The sequence below is a fragment of the Pan paniscus genome, chromosome 20 (genome assembly GCF_029289425.2).
Source record: "Pan paniscus chromosome 20, NHGRI_mPanPan1-v2.0_pri, whole genome shotgun sequence".
NCBI lineage: Eukaryota > Metazoa > Chordata > Mammalia > Primates > Hominidae > Pan > Pan paniscus.
The window spans coordinates 62,515,325-62,531,115 of record NC_073269.2 but is presented as its reverse complement, the minus strand read 5'-3'; the positions used below and the strand labels follow the sequence as shown (position 1 = coordinate 62,531,115).

Below are 15,791 nucleotides of genomic sequence, written 5' to 3'. Positions count from 1 at the left end.
TGATAACAGCCTGGGCAACATAGTGAGATCCTGTCTCTTAAAAAAGTGGTTTCATGTTCCTAGAAATCACCGTGTATTCACTCTCAGTTCTTTTCCCATTAAAGCAAGCAATGGAACATGGGAAAAAATAAAGGCAGATACGTGGGTTAGTATTCAATTCTGGGAGTATATAGCACACAGGACCCCCAGGTAGGGACACTTAGTGCACATTCTCATTGGCCTAGTAGGTTGATGCTCATTCATTAATGGCTTGATTTTACCCTGTGGAAAGGGAAAATCCAGTGATGCTTTTTAACAAGTGGTGTGCGGCCGGCAAGGTGGCTCACGCCTGTAATTCCAACAGTTTGAAAGACCCAGGTGGTATGATTGCTTGAGCCTAGGAGTTCAAGACCAGCCCGTGCAACATACCGAGACCCCATCTCTATCAAAAAATAAAATGTAGCCGGGCCTGTTGGCAGGTAGGTGCCTGTCGTCCCAGCTGATGGTGAAGTGAAGTCTCGCCAATGACTGGAGACCAGGAATTCAAGCCAGCCTGGGCAATGAGTGAGACCCCCGTCTCTAAAATGTAACCTACCCATGATGAGAAAGTTAATATTATTCCTAGTTTACATAAGGGTTTCATAACAAGCCAGAGTTAATCACGGGGTGCAAAGGAGACCCGATGCTTTCACAAGGTCTCCAAGCAAATGCATGAGAAAATAAACCCAAATCTTTCTGAAACTAACCCCCCTGCATGCCAGCTCCTAAACCCCACAGACGTGGCCTCTGGACACTTACCTCCTTCCCGCCTTATGCCTCCAGCTTTCTCGCATCTGGGATGCACTCTCCAACTGGCCTGGAGCTGAACTGCGCCTATTTATGGAGAAGTCGAAGGACTCCAGGCCCCATTTCCAGTTCCTGCACTGCCCCATGATTGGTTTAGGGCCATGTAATCCATTTTAGGTGATCCGAGTTGATTACATTTCCCAATGAAACCCCGCCCACAGGAAGTTAAAGTATTAAACATGCCTACTGTGCAAATAACATAGGTTTTCCCACTCTACTGAATTATTTGTCATATTGCTGAAGTATTTGGAGGCCTCAGAAAATATAGATCCACAAGTTTTTTTTTTGTTTGGTTTTGTGGGGTTTTTTTTCTTCTTTTGGTTTTTTTCGAGACAGAGTCTCACACTGTCCCCCAGGCTAGAGTTCAGTGGTGTGATCTCGGCTCACTGCAAGCTCCGCCTCCTGGGTTCAAGTGATTCTTCTGCCTCAGCCTCATGAGTAGCTGGGATTACAGGTGCCCACCACCACGCCTGGCTAATTTTTGTATTTTTAGTAGAGACGGGGTTTCACCATGTTGGCCAGGCTGGTCTTGAACGCCTGACCTAGTGATCTGCCCACCTTGGCCTCCCAAAGTGCTGAGATTACAGGCGTGAGCCACCACACCTGGCCCTAGGTCCACAAGTTTTAATCACTTTGGGTCCCCTCGCGCCACACAGACAATAATATCCTAACAAATAAAGTAAAGGACATGTTAAGAGTTGTTGGATTAATATCAAACCAGTGATTTAATGCAGTTTAAGCAAAGCCTTTCACATATGAATGTCAGTATATTGAAAAATACAGTCATTGCTGATATACAATAAATATTAGTGATAATTCTTTACTTTTCTTTTTCAAACTCTTGGAATTCACATGGAAAAGCTTTGCTTGAACTAGTCTAAATCACTGGTTTGATATCAGCCAACCTACCCTTATGTAAAAACAGTGGAAACCAGAGAAAGACACATGGTCCCCACTCTGCACTCACTCCAGGACGGTGAGAGGGTGGTTTATAGATACACTGAGGGTCCTCCTACAGGGTTCCCTGGTTCTCAGCCCCCTGACTGAGGCCTCTCAAACATGAAAAGCCTTAATGTTAGGTGTGAATTATACTGCGTGGATCATGGAGTCATTGTGGAATGAAAACTGAGTGTCATGATTAGATTACATGATTAGGTTACAATTTGGGAAGTTCGCAGCATCCGCTGACTGATTCACAAATCCATTCAAATTGTGGCTCATTCATTTTTAATTCAGAGTAAATTTTCTCATCTAACACAACATACATTGAAGGGTTATTAATATTACACTGATTCTGGTTTAAATCCTTGGGAAATCTTAAGCCACTGAATTTTGTGAACTTCAAGCTCCCTGTGAATAGAACCAGGGAATTATTACCTTCCTGATATGTTATTTGGAAGATGAAATAAGATTATGTCAGTAAAGTGCCCGACACAAGGTCATTTTGCCAAAAAGTTCTGACACTTATTTCCTGATGCATTTTCTTATACTTTGTGATATTTTTCCTTGTTAAGAATTGAGGCGTTGATAGTGAGTCAGTTCAGAATGGAGTTATTAAGTGGAATGAACTAGAATCTGCCTAAAACCACCATCTACCTACCCAATTCCCTCCAGTCCTCTCCTCTTGAAACATGTCATGTTCTCATAAGGAATGTCCTTGGCATTTTGGTAGGGATTGAGTTGGATCTATAGATCTCTATTAATAGTGTGGTCATTTTCACAATGTGAATTCTTCCGATTTATGAACATGGAATATCTTTCCATTTGTGTGCCCTCTTCATTTCCTCTCATCAGTATTTTATAGTTTTTCTTGTAGAGATCTCCTACCTGTGTGGATAAATTTGTTTATTGATTGATTGATTTTTAGAGCCAAGGGCTCACTGTGTCACCTTGGCTGGGTGCAATGGAAAACTCATAGCTCACTGCAGCCTTGAACCCCTGGGCTCAAGAGAGCCTCCTGCTCCAGCCTCCTGAGTGAGTATCTGGAATTACAGGCAAGCACCACCACACTTGGCTAATTTTAAAAGATTTTTTTGTAAAGATGGGGGTATCACTGTGTTGCCCAGGCTGCTCTCCAATTCCTGGCCTCTACCTGTCCTTGGTGACTAAGGTCACCATGCTGGTGTTTACATACCCCTATTCATGGTGTAATTATACTACAATCAAGCTAATTAATGTATTCGTCAACTCACACAGTGACTATTTTCTTTTCATTATTTGCTTAATTCCTGGTTTCAAGTAATCCTCCTGCCTCAGCCTCCCCAGTAGTGGGGACTAGGAGCATATGCCACGACCCCTGGCTTGCTTTTTGTTTCTTTGACGTGTGTGTGTGTGTGTGTATGTGTGCGTATGTGTGTATGTATGTCCATGTGTGTGTCTGTGTGTGGGTGTGTGTTCGTGTGTGTTTCCATGTGTCCGTGTGTGTCTCTGTGTGTGTCTAGGGGACTAGACACATATGCCATGACTCCTGGCTTGCTTTTTGTTTCTTTGACGTGTGTGTGTGTATATGTGTGCGTATGTGTGTATGTGTGTGTGTCCGTGTGGGTGTGTGTTCGTGTTTCCGTGTGTCCGTGTGTGGCTCTGTGTGTCCGTGTGTGGCTCTGTGTGTGTCCGTGTGTGTGTCCCCGTGTGTGTGTCCATGTGTTCGTGTGTGTCCGTGTGTGTCCACGTGTGTGTAGGTGTGTGTTCGTGTGTGTCCATGTGTTTATGTGTGTGTCCATGTGTTCATGTGTGTGTGTCCATGTGTCCGTGTGTGTGTGTCCGTGTGTCTGTGGTGAAACACTTATGATCTATCATTTTTTAAATTTTTTTTATTTTTGAGACAGAACCTCACTCTGCCACCCAGGCTGGAGCACAGTGGCACAATCTCAGGTCACTGCAACCTCCGCCTCCCGGGCTCAAATGATCCTACTGCCTCTTCCTCCCAAGCAGCTGGGAATACAGGCGCCACCCATGCCCGGCTAATTTTTATATTATTTGTAGAGATGGGGTTTCGCCATGTTGCCCAGGCTGGTCTCAAACTCCTGAGCTCAAGCGATCCGCCCGTCTCAGCTTCCCAAATTAATGGAATTACAGGCATGAGCCACCGCGCCCCGGCCCATGATCGATCTTCTTAGCAAATTTCAAGTATGCGATACAGTATGGATACTCTTCAACTTACAGCGAAGTCACATCCTGATAAATTTAAAATATAGAAGACAAAAAATGCATTTAATATTATGTCACCTACGAAACATCAGAGTTTAGCCTAGCCTACCCTAAACCCGCCCCGAACACGTACCTTCCCCTACAGTTGGGCAAAATCGTCCAACAGAAAACCTATTTTATAATAAAGTGTTGACTCTCTCCTGTAGTTTATTGAATACTGAACTGAAAGTGACAATCAGAATGGCGGTGTGGATCCTCCTCAGCAATGTGCACAGCTGAAAGCACCGCCGTAAAGGAGAAAAATTGTACGTGGCGCTGTTACCAGATGGAGTTGTCCACGTTCTAGGCGTGTTGAACAGAGAATTGAATGAAACGCACAAAGTAACAAAAGAACAAAGCAACGAAAGACAAAAACACAAAAAAACGGAGTAAGGAAAGCACAGGTTTATTGAAGACAATTCACAGACTGGGAGCGGGGCTGCAGCAAGAGGCCCAACAGCTTCCTCAATTAGGGTTTTTATTAAAAGGAACCCGGCAATACCCCTCGGTGTCTTTGACAGGCCTCCCATTGGCTACACCCTGTGAAGGACTGACCTGCAATCAATCAGAGGCTGACGTGGAGACTTGGCCCACTGTCCATCAGAGGCTGGAGTGGAGACTTGGCCCACTGTCCATCAGAGGCTGGAGTGGAGGCTTGGCCCACGGTCCATCAGAGGCTGGAGTGGAGACTTGGCCCACCGTCCATCAGAGGCTGGAGTGGAGGCTTGGCCCACCGTCCATCAGAGGCTGGAGTGGAGACTTGGCCCACCGTCCATCAGAGGCTGGAGTGGAGGCTTGGCCCACCGTCAATCAGAGGCTGGAGTGGAGGCTTGGCCCACCGTCAATCAGAGGCTGGAGTGGAGGCTTGGCCCATGGTCAATCAGAGGCTGGAGTGGAGGCTTCTGTCTCGTTATCACAGGAGTGAGGATGTGGCCTGTGTGCTGCCTAATCTTGCCTAGAACTGGCTGCAAGTGGGGTTCTTTTGCTTCTACCTTAACCCCTGGTTACCCTAATTCCCTTGTAGCAGGACAAGCCACAGACAAAACCTCTCAGACACCGAGTTGTAGAAGGAAGGGCTTTATTCAGCTGGGAGCATTGGCAAGCTGCTGCCTTGAAATCCGAGCTCCCCGAGTGAGCAATTCCTGTCCCTTTTAAGGGCTCACAACTCTAAGGATTTCACATGAAAGAGTCGTGATTGATTTGAGCAAGCAAGGGGTACGTGACAGGGGCTGCATGCACCGGTGATCAGAGAGAAACAGAACAGGGCAGGGAGTTTCACAATGTTGTTCTATACAATGTCTGGAATCTATGAATAACATCGGTTTTTAAGTTATCAGTTGATTTTTAACTACTGGGTTTAGGCCAGGCAGGCCCAGGCCTGGTTTCGGGCCTGGCGCCGGGCTGCCTGTCTTTGGTTTTACGTCCTTGTTGTTTTTTTTTAAAACAGGTATTGAGTATAAAACAATATGAGAGGGTCTCTCTCTTCCCTCACCCTATTCTCCTGCCTCAGAGCCATCAGAAGTAGGGGATGGTCCCTAACATTGATTACAACCCCTAGTCCGTATAATATATCTTCAGAGCTTGTTCACCCTGCATGGCTGCAAACGTTTCTCTTTTCTTTTTATGACCTGAACCGGGGAGCCCAGGAATTCTGTACTCTTCAAGAGAACTCTTTCCTCTTCAGCAGTTTCTTCCTTCCCACTTTGTGAACCAGGAAGACCTTGAAAATGGGAACATGCTTCTTGTTTTCACTTTCCTTCTTTTTACCAATTTCTCTGCCTCATTCACTGAGGAATTGGCTGCTATCCCACACACCTCCTCTCCTACTGACATTCTGAAATCTTTGTGAGTTCAGCCTCCGGACACACAATCTCTTATTTGTAGAGTTGGGTCTCACTATGTTGCCCAGGCTGGTCTCAAACTCCTGGTCTCAAGAAATCCTCCTGCCTCAGCCTTCCAGAGTGCTGGGATTACAGGCGTGAGTTACTGTGTGTGCTCACGGTGCCTGGCCCGGGTTCCTTTTCTGCCAGCTTGGAAGGGCAACCCCATGACTGAATGTGATTCTGAGGGTGGCTCCGCATTTGCATCCTTGTTACAGTGCATCCACCTGAAACACTGCACATCTGAACTGGGACTGTTAACACGCATGCCGATACAGCGTGGGGTGCCAGGAAGTGTCTGCTGATATTTACGGCAAAAAAAAAAAAATCTGTTTTGTTTACTTAGTGTATCAAAAGAAAGTCTGGGGTGAACAGTAGTATTTTTTTTAAGCAGCTGTGAAAAAAAGTTGCAGATCTCCAAAAAAAAAAAAAAAAAAAAAGGTGATTTCATAGAAAAGTGAAGGATTCGGTGTGGGTGAAGTTGCTTCAAGCTGGTTTGGTACAAGAGCCTTCCAGCCATTCCTTATCTGTTTAGAAGTGACCGATCCACCCACCGCCAGGACGGCTCATCAAACAATGGAACCATTTGCCCTTATGGCGCACAGCTGTAATAGCCAATCATCTCCAGGTGCCAAGCGTGTCCTCTCATTTCATTCTCAACACAATAACGAGCGGAGGGCGGGGACCATTTCAAAGACAAAACGTCGACACTGTTTTTACAGACGGTGATGTTTGGACTAAATGAATGCCATGACCTGACTTTCTCAACAGTCTGAAGCTAAATAGAAACAAGCAGAAGTCTCATCTCAAGCCTGCCAGGCCCCCATCCTGTAGGCACATGTGAAATGTAAAAACTTGACCCATTGTCCTAGTAGGTGGAGCTGCCATTATTTGAGTCATTGAATAGTGTTGAGACAGAATTGGGTTGACACTGCCAACTCCTAAAATTAGAATCTAGACATTGCCAGTACATCACTCAGAGCTCCAACGAATGCCTCTGCCTTCATAGAGTAGCTTTCTGACTTCTGTTTAACATTTCTTTTGGAATAAAGTCTTGGAAATAAGCCCATAGAGTCAGACATGATGGTTGATGCCTGTAATCCTAGCACTTTAAGAAGCTGAGGCAGGTGGATTGCTTGGGTCCAGGAGTTAAAGACCAGCCTGGGCAACATGGTGAAACTCGGTGTCTACAAAAACATACAAAACAATTAGCCAGGCCTGGTGGTGCACACCTGTGGTCGCAGCTACTGGGGAAGCTGAGGTGGGAGGATTGCTTGAGCCTGAGAGGTTGAGGCTGCAGTGAGCTATGATTGTGCAACTGTACTTCAGCCTGGGCAACAGAGCAAGACCCTGTCTGAAAAAAAGAAAAAGAAAAAGAAAAAAAAATTAGCCTATATAGGGGAAGGGGAAGAAAAAAGAGCTCAGTGTGGATCACAGCAGAGTCAGCCAGGTTGATGGCTGTAGCTTGCCCATGAGTACTGGTAGTTGAGATGAGGAGAGCTGGTCAGATTCTGAACTTGTTTTCAAGTTTTAAGAGAATCCTCTTTTTTTTTTCATAGTCTTATTGAGGTACAGTTGATATAAAATAAATAACTCATATCCAAAGGGCCCAATTTAATAAAGTTGGGAATACTACTCAGCAGTAAAAAGAAACCATTGATAACACCCAAGAACATGGATGAATCTCAAAATAGTTATGAAGGTGAAAGGGGACAGCCAGAAAAAAAGTGCATCTGGTATGATTCTATCAATATAAAATTCTAGAAAGTTCTATTACTAGGCTGGGCACAGTGGCTGACACATGTAATCTCAGCACTTTGGGAGGCAAAAGCAGGTGGATTGCTTGAGCCCAGGAGTTCAAGATCAGCCTAGGCAATGTAGTGAGACCCATCTCTACAAAAAGTAGAAAAAATTAGCCGGACATAGTGGTCCCAGCTACCTGGAGGGGCTGAGGTAGGAGGTTCACTTAAGGCTGAGAAGTTGAGGCTGCAGTGAGCCGTGATCATACCACTGCACTGCACACTGCAGCCTGGGCAACAGAGCAAGACACTGTCTCAAAAAAAAAAAAAAGAAAGAAAGAAAAAAGAAAATTCTGTCCGTGATCTGTAATGACACAGAGAACACCAGTGGTTGTCCAGGGATGGAGTTGTGGGAGGGACAGATGATGAAGAGCCTGGGGAGGCGTTGGAGGATGGTGGGAATGTTCAGCTTCTTGATGACGGCAATGACTTCATGAGTATGTACAAATGTCAGAACTTGGACTCTGGACATGCAGGCACAGGAACCAGCTAGAGGAGCTGCTGCACAGCAGTGTAAATGCACCAAATGCCGCTAAACTGTACTGATAAAACAGTTAATTTTATGTCACGTGAAATTCATGTCAATAAACACATTAATTAAGGTATAGGATTTGTTGAGAGACTGAGTGTGTCATGTGAGGGAAATGCAGGAATCAAGGATAACCCCACAAATCTTGTGGATTGCACATCAAGGAGGCTGGAGCCACCTTTATGTGAGGTGGGGAAAGATGTGGTCGGTCTGGGATGTGTGGTGATTGACAGGTCTGTTAGGCATCCAAGACGAGGGAAACTCCACATCCCCATGAGGGAAGGATGGTGGTTGGTCACACATTCTTAGAGAAACTTTATTTTCTTTTAGATGTTATTATTAACTTTATAAATTTACAAATAAAAATGGTACATACACATTTTTGGTGTACAACATAATGTTTTGATACATATATACAACGTGCAATGCTAAATCTAATATTTGACATATGAGTGACTTGCATACTTATCTTTTTTGTATGAGGGGAACATTTATGTATTCATTTATTTTTTGAGAAAGGGTCTGGCTCTGTTGCCCTGGCTGGAGTGCAGTGGCGTGATCACAGCTCACTGCAACCTTGACCTCCCAGGCTCAAGCAATTCTTCTGCCTCAGACTCCCAGGTAGCTGGGACTACAGGCTTGCACCATAATGCCCAGTGAACTTTCGTGTTTTTTGTAGAGACCGGGTTTTGCCATGTTGCCAGTCTGATCTCAAAGTTCTGCTTTCAGCTGTGTACGTTACTGAGGAGTATTCACACACCATTCTGATTGTCACTTTCAGTACAATGTTCAATAAACGACATGAGATATTCAGTGCTCTATTATAAAATAGGTTTCCTGTGAATGATTTTGCCTGACTGCAGGGGAATGTAAATGTTCTGAGCACGTCGAAGGTAGGCTAGGCTAAGTGCTGATGTTCAGTAAGTGACCTAATAGTAAATGCATTTTTGTTTTCTATATTTTACATTCACAATAGGGTTTATCAGGATGTAACTTCATTGTAAGTCGAGGAGCATCTGTACTGTATACTTGAAATTTGCTCAGAGGGTGTATCTTAAATGTTTCCAACACACACACACACACACACACACACACACACATCAAGAAATAAAAAGAAAGCCAGATGTGGCTCGTGCCTGTAACCCCAGCTGCTAGGGAGGCTGAAGCAGGATTGCTTGAGCCCAAGAGTTAAATAAATAATAATAAGGAAAGAACATGGTATCTATGTGAGGTGATGGAGATGTTAACTAGCTTGGTTCTGACGATTGCATCACAATGTATACCTGTTTCCAAACTTCACCCTGGTGACCTTTGTTAATAATAATATGTTGGGGCCGGGTATGGTGGCTCATGCCTGTAATTCCGGCACTTTGGGAGGCCGAGGCGGGTGGATCACGAGGTCAGGAGTTCAAGACCAGCCTGGGCAAGATGGTAAAACCCCATTTCTATTAAGTATAGAAAAATTCACCGGGCATGGTGGCGCGTGCCTGAAATCCCAGCTACTTGGGAGGCTGAGGCAAATAATTGCTCGAACCCAGGAGGCAGAGGTTGCAGTGAGCCTGGGTGACAGAGCGACACTTTGTCTCAAAATAATAATAATAATATAATAATAATGTGTTGGGAAAGTCTTAGCCAGAGCAAGGAATAAAGGGCATCCAAATTCAGAAGGAGGAAGTCGAATTGTCTCTCTTTGCCAACAACATGTTATCATCTATAAAAACTCCTGAAACCTCCACCAGTAAAACAGAACTGATAAAGGAATTCAGTAAAACTACAGGATACGAAGTCAACGTGCAAAAATCAGTATTGTTTTTATACACCAACAAGCTAGTGGAACAAAAACCAAGAAAGCAATCCCATTTACAATAGCAAAAGGACCCCTAAAAACCTGGTAATAAATTTAACCAGGGAGGTGAAAGATTTCCACAAGAAAAACTATTAAGTGCTAATGAAAAAAAAAACGAAAAAAACCGCCAAAAATGGAAAGCCATGTTCATAGAATGTGAAAAAGACCATACTATTAATAGACATCAGCAGATTCGATGCGGTCTCTTCCAAAATACCAATGGCAGCTTCACAGAAATAAGACTATGAGTTTACAGAGGGGAGGATTTAGGGGAATCGGGAATTGGGTAGCCAGAGAGTGGCTTAGGCAGCTCCCAGTTAATTCCAGTGAATAATTCCATTCTTAACTGTAACTCATTTGTTAGAGTTGAGTTAGAGTCAACACCTCAGTGGTAAACAAGAAAAAATGTAACAAAGTATGAGAACATGCCTCAGAAAATAATTGTTACAATTTCTTGGCAAAATGAACCTTGTATTGAGCACTTTACTGACATAGTCTTACTTCATCTTAAAAACAACACATCAGGAAAGTTCTACTCCCAAGAAATTTGAAGTTCCCAGAGTGAAGCGGCTTAAGATTTTCCAAGGATTTAAACCAGAATCAGTGTAAAATTAACAGCCCTCCAATTTGTCCTAAAGGTTAGACGAGAAGGTTTCCTCTGAAATTAAAATGAATGAGTCACTACTTGAATGGATTAGTGTCATCCAACTGATGGCATGAACTTCCCAAATTGTAATCTAATCCTGCCTAGCACTTAATTATCATTCCACATTAACTCCATGATCCACACAGTAAAATTCACACCCACCGTTAAGGCTTTTCGTGCTTGAGAGCCCTAACTGAGGGGGCTGAGAACTAGGGAACCCCGTAGGACCCTCAATGTATCTATAAACCACCCTGGCACTGTCCTGGAGTGAATGCAGAGTGGGGACCATGTGCCTTTCTCTGGTTCCCACTGTTTTTATATAAGGGTAGGTTGGCTGATATCAAACCACTGATCTAGTCTAGTTCAAACAAAGCTTTCCCATGTCAACTCCAATATTCTTTTTAAAAAATAAAAAATTATCACCAATATTCATTATGTATCAACAAAGACTGTCTCTTTTTTAAAGTAAAAAATTATCACCAATATTCATTATGTATCAACAAAGACTCTCTCTTTTTTCCAGTAAAAAATTATCACCAATATTCATTATGTATCAACAAAGACTGTCTCTTTTTTCCAGTATCTTGACATTCATATGTGAGAGCTTTGCTCAAACTAGATCAAATCACTGGTTTGATACTAATCCACCAGCTCTTAACATGTTCTTTACTTGTTAGGATATTACTGTCTGTGGCATGAGGGGACCCAAAATGGTTAAAACTCGCAAATCTATATTTTCTGAGGCCTCCAAATACTTCAGCAATATGACAACTCAGTAGAGCGGGAAATATTTGCACAGTAGGCATGTTTAGTACATTAATTTCCTGTGGGCGGGGTTTCAGTGGGAAACATAATCAACGCCGATTACGTAAAATGGACTCTATGGCCCTAAACCAATCACGGGGCGGCGCAGGGAACCGGAAACGGGGCCTGGAGTCCGGCTTCTCCATAAATAGACGCAGTTCAGCTCCAGGCCGGTTGGAGAGCGCATCCCAGACCAAGGAGTTGGAGGCAAAAGCCAAGAAGGAGGTAAGTGTCCAGCGGGGATGTCTGTCGGGTTTAGGAGCTGGCATGTCGGGGGTTGGTTTCAGAAAGTTTGGGTTTATTTTTTCTTGCGTTTTCTCGGAGACTTTGTGAAGGCAGCGGGTCTCCTTTGCACCCCATGATTAACTCTGACTCCTTATGTAACGCTTCTGTAAACTAGGAATAATACTAACTTTCTTATCAAGCTTAGGTTATATTTTATTTTATTTTAGAGACAGGGTCTCGCTTGAATTCCAGACTAGCCTGGAATTTCTGGGCTCAAGCGATCCGCCCGCCTCCGCCTCCCGAGTAGCTGGGACTACAGGCATATGCCACAACGACTGGATAAATTTTTAATTTTTTTTGCAGAGATGGGGTCTCGGTATATTGTTCAGGCTGGTCCTGAACTCCTGGGCTCTAGCATGTTCCCATGTCGGTCTTCCAACCTGTTACAATTACAGGCCTGAGCCACTTTGCCTGCCACACACCCTTTTTAAAAAGCATTGCTGGATTTTCCCTTTGCACAGGGTGAAATCAAATCATTGATGAATGAGCATCAACCTACTAGGCCAATGAGAATCTGAGCTAAGTGTCCCTACCTGGGTGACCCGTGTGGTATATACTCCCAGAATTGAATACTAACTCCTGTATCTGCCTTTATTTTTTCCTGTGTCTTGTTTCTTACTTTAACGGGGAATGAACTAAGATCAAATACAAAGTGATTTCTAGGAACATGAAACCACTTTCTTTTTTAGAGACAGGATCTCACTATGTTGCCCAGGCTGTTATCAAACACTTGGGCTCAAGTGATCCTCCCACCTCCGCCTCTGCCTCCTGAGCAGCAGCAGGCGCCCTCTGGCAAAACCACTTTTAATTCCAGAATTTCAGGCTCCCTTTTCTCTATCATATCTGTGTGCTTTTTCAATAAAAATTAATTTGCTTCTAATTGAAAACTAAAACTTGTATATATTTATGGCATATAGCATAATATGCTTTGTAGTATTACAAACATTGTTATATGGCTAAATTGAGCTAATATTCATATGCCCTACCTCATGTACTAACCATTTTTGGTTTTGAGAATACTTGAAATCTAATTTTTTTTAAAGCAGTTTCCAAGTATACAATACATTGTTATGAACTGAAGTCACCATGTTGGACAATTGCTCTTTTGAATTGATTTCTTCAACTGAAATTTGTACTCTTTGACCTATATCTTCCCAACCCCTACCTAAGCCCTGGTAACTATTGTACTCACTACTACTATGAGTTCCACTGGGTTTTTAATTCTTATTTATGTTATTTACTTCCTTTTAAATTTTTTTTTATAATTTGAACTTGTGTTTTAGATTCGGTGGGTACCTGTGCAGATTTGTTGCATGAGTATATTGAGTGATGCTGAGGTTTGAGGTATGACTCTACCCATCACCCAGGATATGAGGACAGTACCCAATAGGTAGTTTTTCAACCTTCCCTCCCTCTATCCCTCCAGAGTTTCACTGTTTTGGAGTCCACGTCCTGATTTCCTTTCCTCTGTGTACCTGCCCCGGAGCGAGGTTGCCGGATCATGCAGTTGTTGGACTTTCAATTTTCTGAGGAGCTTCTCTACTGCCTCCCATATCGGCTGCTCTAATTTACATCCCAGCACAGGGCGCAGAGGACCCCTTTCCCCCGAATCCTCACCAACACTCGTTCCACGTGTCTTTTTGGGAACAGCCACTCTAGCAGGCGTGAGGGGTGCCTTGTGGTTTGGATTTGCATGTCCCTGATGATGAGTGATAATGAGCACCTTTTCCTAGACCTGCTGGCCATTCACATGTCTTCATCTGAGATGTCCACACAGGCGCCTTAAGCCCTTCTAGTGGGTTGTTTTCTCGCTCTGGAGGAGTTTGAGTTGCTTATGTTTTGCACAGGAGCCCCATGAGATGTGTGGTGTGTAAATATTGTCTCCTCCTCTGGGTTGTCTCCCGCCTCTGCCGATTGTCTCCCTGGCTGTCTCTCTGTTCTGCACTTGCTCAGAGTCCTTCCAGGAAGTGTGGGGCACTCGCCCTCCAGGCTTCCAGTGATCTTTCCTGAGACCCTCCTGCCAGTTTTTTCTCCCCTCTGCAGACCTTCAGGTTGCTTCCCCCACCTGTGTCTAGGAAAGCAGGGCTGTGTTCTCATAGCTGTTGAACTTGGACGATAATTGATGCCTGGAGAGTATCACTCAGTGGCTCCTGCCTAATGAAGCTAGGTTTAGGAATTAATTTTTTAAAATCTTATTATTGTATCAACCCACTTCTTTAAAATATCAAAGAGCACTAGACTTTAAATCCATTTTCTGAGATGAGATTAGGAATACAGAAACCCTTAGAGACAGAAGGTAGATTAGTGATTGCTAGGGGCTGGGGTGGGTGGGCAGGGGGTGATCACTGATGGGGATGGGGTTGCTTTTGGGTTGATGAGATAATTCTGGAACTAGACAGTGGTAATGGTTGTACAACATGGTGCATGTCTTAGTCCCATAAAATCGTGAACTTGAAGAGAGTAAAAATGATAAAATTTATGAATGTACATTTTACCAAAATAACAAAATATCTGTGTAGGTGCTCAATCCTCATAGGATTCTTTAATGCTGTCCCTTCCCTGGAGCAAGTAAATGTTCTGGAGTTAACAAGAATATGTGTTGGGGAAAATATTACATTCTAACTCTTTTTCTCTATCCTTTTGTATAATTATGACTAAGGGCTTTGCCTTGGATCTTGTCCTGATGGGGAAACATAAAGGGCTTACTTTATTGTTGCATCACATTTTCAGAGCTTCACCTAACTATCTTATTTAATTTATAGTCAAGAACAATGTTGTTCCAATTGACAGGAAAACTGATTCAGCCTCTGCACAGTGATTTCCTAGAGATCAGAATCCAGGGGTCATTAAGATTTTAAACCAGAGTATGTAGTCAGGTATAGACACTGGAAGATTTCCACTGTGCTGAATTCGATGCTGCTGAAGAAGTGGCATCCAGGATGAGGGATTTTGAAGGGAGGGGTGGATGGAGTAGTAACTTAAACTAATGAGGCTCATACTTTTCCCCCCCAGACTTCTGAACGAACAGTGAATCTATTACTGAGGAAAACCAGAGGAAGCCTGTGTAGATAGGTATCAATTAGATACCAGCTACTGGAAGAGCTTTCTCAGAGACTGATTAAAAAATTCTCCACTAGATATGGCTGCAAATTGCACATCCTCATGGAGTCTAGGAGAATCCTGCAACAGACCTGGGTTGGAGCTGCCACGGTCTATGGCATCCTCAGAAACTCAACTTGGAAATCACGACGTGGACCCTGAGATTTCTCACGTGAACTTCAGGATGTTCAGCTGCCCGAAGGAGTCGGACCCCATCCAGGCTCTGAGGAAACTCACTGAGCTGTGCCATCTGTGGCTGAGGCCCGACCTCCACACCAAAGAGCAGATCCTAGACATGCTGGTGATGGAGCAGTTCATGATCTCCATGCCCCAGGAGCTCCAGGTCTTAGTCATGATGAACGGTGTGCAGAGCTGCAAAGACCTGGAGGACCTGCTACGAAATAACAGAAGACCCAAGAAATGGGTGAGTGGGACCCTCGTGATTGGTACAGGGAAGGGGAGCTGGGATGGGGGCTGCACGGTGCAGCTGGACTCGAGAGGACCCGAGGGGCTGCTCCAGGTCAGGGCTTCCAAGTAGAGGAGAGTTTGCCTGTCAGGGACACATGGCAGTGTCTGGGGACAGTTTTTGTTGTCACAAGGGGGAGGACAGGAGATGCTGCTAAGCATTCTCTAATGCTCAGGACAACCCATCATGACAAATAATCATCCAGATTCAAATATCAGCTGTGCTGAGACGGCAAGTTCCTGGTGTAGGAGATGGACAGGCAGAGGGGGTACAGGGACCCACACACTGTGTGAGGCAAACATGAAAGAAAGACATTGGTGAAATATTAGGCCTGATGGAATGTAGGGAAGGAGGCATTAGAGTGAACTGAAGGGGGGCCCAGAAGTCCCATCCTGAGGCAGGGAAAGTGGTTGGTATCAGAGATGC

General features: G+C 44.1%; 1 protein-coding gene across 30 annotated transcripts in view; it reads left to right on the top strand.

The window, feature by feature from the left end:
* The window catches only part of ZSCAN5A (zinc finger and SCAN domain containing 5A), a 91,697-nt gene that overhangs the window by 73,011 nt on the left and 2,895 nt on the right, over positions 1 to 15,791 (top strand). For 12 of the 30 annotated variants that reach the window (XM_055104335.2, XM_057300731.2, XM_055104320.2 and 9 more), the window contains one exon: positions 14,813 to 15,323. In XM_055104335.2, coding sequence (XP_054960310.2) covers positions 14,940 to 15,323 — 384 coding nt within the window. In that variant the 5' untranslated portion in view covers positions 14,813 to 14,939. Of the gene's footprint in view, positions 1 to 9,461; positions 9,651 to 11,553; positions 11,741 to 14,812; positions 15,324 to 15,791 lie in introns of those variants that run through there. The other 18 variants (XM_055104339.2, XM_057300732.2, XM_055104328.2 and 15 more) reach the window with 7 other exon arrangements.